Genomic DNA, 3,712 nt, shown 5'->3' on the forward strand with positions numbered 1-3,712 from the left:
TTAACGCAGATACATTTGGAAAATGAGTAAAATTGAAATTGGGTAGGGACGGGAGGGAGTGTTTTCCATGATTTGTTAATGGGGTCGTATATAGTTACCAGAGGACCTACATTTCCAAGCAAACATATCAACTCCTTAGACCCACGCTCGCTCAATCTTTCCTCATAAAACTTGGGATTTTCCAGCACGGACTTCCAATTTTTACAAACTGTATTCAGAATGGTGGGAGATTCACAAGACATTTTCATTAAGATCTTTCTCACCAAGTCTTCTGGAATTACCTCAAAATACTCCATTACCAACCAATTCTGTTGTTAACTCTGCTCAAATAAATTGCAACTCGTATTAAATTATTTTTCATAAGTTATATATATTGAAGTAGAATATGATTGACTCTAAATATAGGCATGCTTTTAAATATAGACATTGATTCTTAATTTTTAAATGTAACGCTGTAGATGACGCATGTTTTGAGTATTTTTTTTTTTAATTATTCAAGTACAAGTACTACATATATTGAAAAGACTTTCAATTACTAAATAATAGTTTCCCCTCTAAGCATCACAATCGAAGCATGATAGTGGCCAAAGATTTGATCTTGCTGTGGGACAAGTATTGAGACATCTCAACAGAAACACATCTCCCTCTGTTAACCCCTATTTCCAATGGAGGGTAATACATGTAGAAAACTTTATCGTAGGTGTTCGATTCAATCCCACTCAAGAAAATCCCATCATCCCCAAACACCGCAGCATCAACCCTATCAAGCGGCTGAGGAAGCCCATCAACTTCCGCCCACAAATTCTATGTAGAGTCAAATTGTGCCACAGCATCCAAGTGGAAGCAATACAGACACCCAAATGTGGCCACAATGGGATGCTCACAATCTTCAACAAACCAGACGTTGGGCAAAGTGGACCAAACTCCTCTTTTTGGATCGAACCGCGGAAGCTCCTCCTCAAAAAAGCTGACAAAATAGAGCATTCCTTCTATAAAAAGTGAGGAACAGAACCACTCTGCTTGAAGCATGTTGGGATGAAGCTTCCACTCATCTCTGTCCACATTGTAAACTGAGGCCTGGCTCGCACTCTTCCAATCACATTCTCTTCCTCTTGTGATATAAATCTCATCTCCCTCAGGAGATGCACAACATGCAAAGTCAAATATGATCTCTGTGGTGGGTGGATCTGCACCTTTGCTCCACTGGAAAGACACAAAATCAAAGACCAAAACAGTCATGTTTGATATTCTCTTCCTCTTTGAACCTACCCTGTAGCTCTCATATCTTAGCCCTAGTAAAACCAGTTTATGCTTCACACAAACACACTTGGATAATGAGTAGAGTTTAAATTTGGCAGGGATAGGAGGCAGTCTTCCCCACAACTGGTTAACTGGGTCAAATGTAGTTATGTGAACATTCTCAATCAAACATATCAACTCTTCGGACCTCCCACGACTCCTCCTGTCATCGTAAAACTCTGAGTTTTCCAACATTCTCTTCCAACTCTTACATACATCCTTCACTCTCTCGTGAGATGCAAAAGGCACTCTCATTAAGATTTCCCTTACCAATTCTTCTAGAATCAGACTAAAATAATCCATCACCACCAAATAATATATTATACACTGCTAGAACGATTCTCAAATAATCTTGATGCTTATCGAATCTTACCAGTGCTCACATGAATCCGAAACAAACTTGATAGCTGTAACGTCTCAAATATATAGATTTTCGAGCATATGCCATGTTATATATACTAAGCAAAAGGTGCCTTGATACCTAATGTTTTTTTCTATATTTGCTCACTTTTTATAAAATAGTTCTAAATATAGAATACGTCTGATGTTCTGATTATTTTTAATCAGTCTCACTATTTTTATTTTTGATGGAGGTCATCCACAAAGACATTTTATGTACCCAATACGAGCCGTAAGGTAGGAGACTATAGTTTTTGAATCACTCTTTTGAATTAGTTTATTTTTTGTAGATTGTGCTTGTTTCATTTATTCTATGGTTTGAAGGATTTTTTTCTATTAAAGTAAATTTTATTATTTTTACTTTCCTTTTTTGATTGGCTGAAAGCATTATTCCTAGTAGTATTTTTCTTTTTAAGTTGAAAAAAGTAGAAAAATAAGAAAAAAGTACTCAGAAACATGGCTTGTTGCATGAAGCTACATGCTCAGAAACACAGCGTCTTGCATGTCATAGATTGTATTAAAATTTAGCAGATGTATTTAACAAGTGTTCATCGTTTATGGTGTCTTTTGTGCACTTTAGAGATCAATTTAATGTTGGAGCTTCCCTTCTTCTGATTTCATCTTAGTCCATCGTACTCACATTTTAGTGGGGTAAAAAATTCTTCCTTGCATTTCTTTGAATATATTTTTCTCTTCCATTCTTTTCTTTCATGGTTGTAGATGATGACAATGACACTTGGGCATGACTTTTGTGGAACCCTTAGATTGTCCTTTATTTTGAAATGGGATGTCTCTGATTATTGGAACCCTAATATTGTAAGTTTCATGATTTATGGTCTCTTTGTTTTCGTTGAATGGTTGTGGTAAAGGTTTGTGTATATCTCTCTATTCTTTTCTTTATTCATGAGCAAAATTTTCATATATGGTTTTCTTTTAAGTTTTATATCTACACTTGATCTCTATTTTTTAACTGAGTTTTAATTAGGTAATGTGCATGGAGTAGGTCTCAGAAATATAGAAAATACTTGCTATTACGATGGAGAATGAGATAGTTATGCAAATGGTAAATTAAGAGGAAAAGCTCCCAGATCATTAGCTTGGGAGGGCTAAACACCCCATGCAGAATGCCTATTCATTTCACCCGATTCATTTTTTTTATGACATAGAATTTCCTTGATTTCCTACATTTATCAAAGTCATATTGGCAAGTGTGTACAACATTTCTCTTTGAAATAAAAAATCTCTATTTATGTTCTTGGTGCAAGAAAATAAAATGAGACATGCATTTGATTTCTTATTCTAAAATATAGATTGTTGCAGCATAAGGTATTGATTCTTTTTGTGGTGAATGTTTTTATAGTATTGTGTGAATGCTTACAAATCATGAATTAGCAAGGTAATAATGATCATTTTCAAGTGTAATTCTTGATTTCCTTTATTATCATTTTATGTTGACTCATGAAAGTTGTGAAGTCGTGTGTTGCATTTGTCATGAATGGCTTTCCATTGATCTCTAAAATTTTAGATTCTTTATTTGAAAATCTTTAAAATTACATCATACAAGGGAGCTGCCCCTCTAAACATGGAGGAATGCCAGATATCAAGGGCATATCCAACTATTGGAGACATCGATTTGCCACAATCTACCCTAGAGGTGTAGACAAAGTGCTTAGCAATATCATCAAGTAAATCAAGTTCTTGAAGAAGAAGAAGAATTTGGGGAAATCTTGTGAAGAGCTCCTACTGGTTAGAAAATCTTGGTCATTGAAATAATAGTAGTTATCCCAAGAAGAAACGGATAGAATCTTGGTCACATCCAAGGGAAAGTAAATAATAACAAATAAACTAGCTAAAAAACCATATACCCAAGTGGAAAAAAAAAAAAGGTCTACTAGATGAAGATTTCGAAGCCCTTTGGAAGTTAGATCTCAAACTGATTACTCCTAAGAAGAGGAAGAAGGTTAAGTCTGTTAGTAGGCCATCTTCACCACCCAAGGCTATTGTTTATCTTGCG

General features: G+C 35.2%; 1 protein-coding gene across 1 annotated transcript; it reads right to left on the reverse strand.

Annotated features, from left to right (window-relative positions):
- Positions 1 to 561: 561 nt before the first annotated feature.
- Positions 562 to 1,554, reverse strand: LOC149576237 (F-box/kelch-repeat protein At2g44130-like). The gene is made up of 2 exons (XM_089794093.1): positions 885 to 1,554; positions 562 to 788 (listed from the first exon to the last, which is right to left on the reverse strand). The coding sequence occupies exons 1-2, from the start codon at positions 1,552 to 1,554 to the stop codon at positions 562 to 564; spliced, it is 897 nt and encodes a 298-aa protein (XP_089650219.1).
- Positions 1,555 to 3,712: the final 2,158 nt, after the last annotated feature.

This window comes from Cupressus sempervirens, chromosome 1, assembly GCF_028749045.1.
Source record: "Cupressus sempervirens isolate cs-2001-9-10 chromosome 1, ASM2874904v1, whole genome shotgun sequence".
NCBI lineage: Eukaryota > Viridiplantae > Streptophyta > Pinopsida > Cupressales > Cupressaceae > Cupressus > Cupressus sempervirens.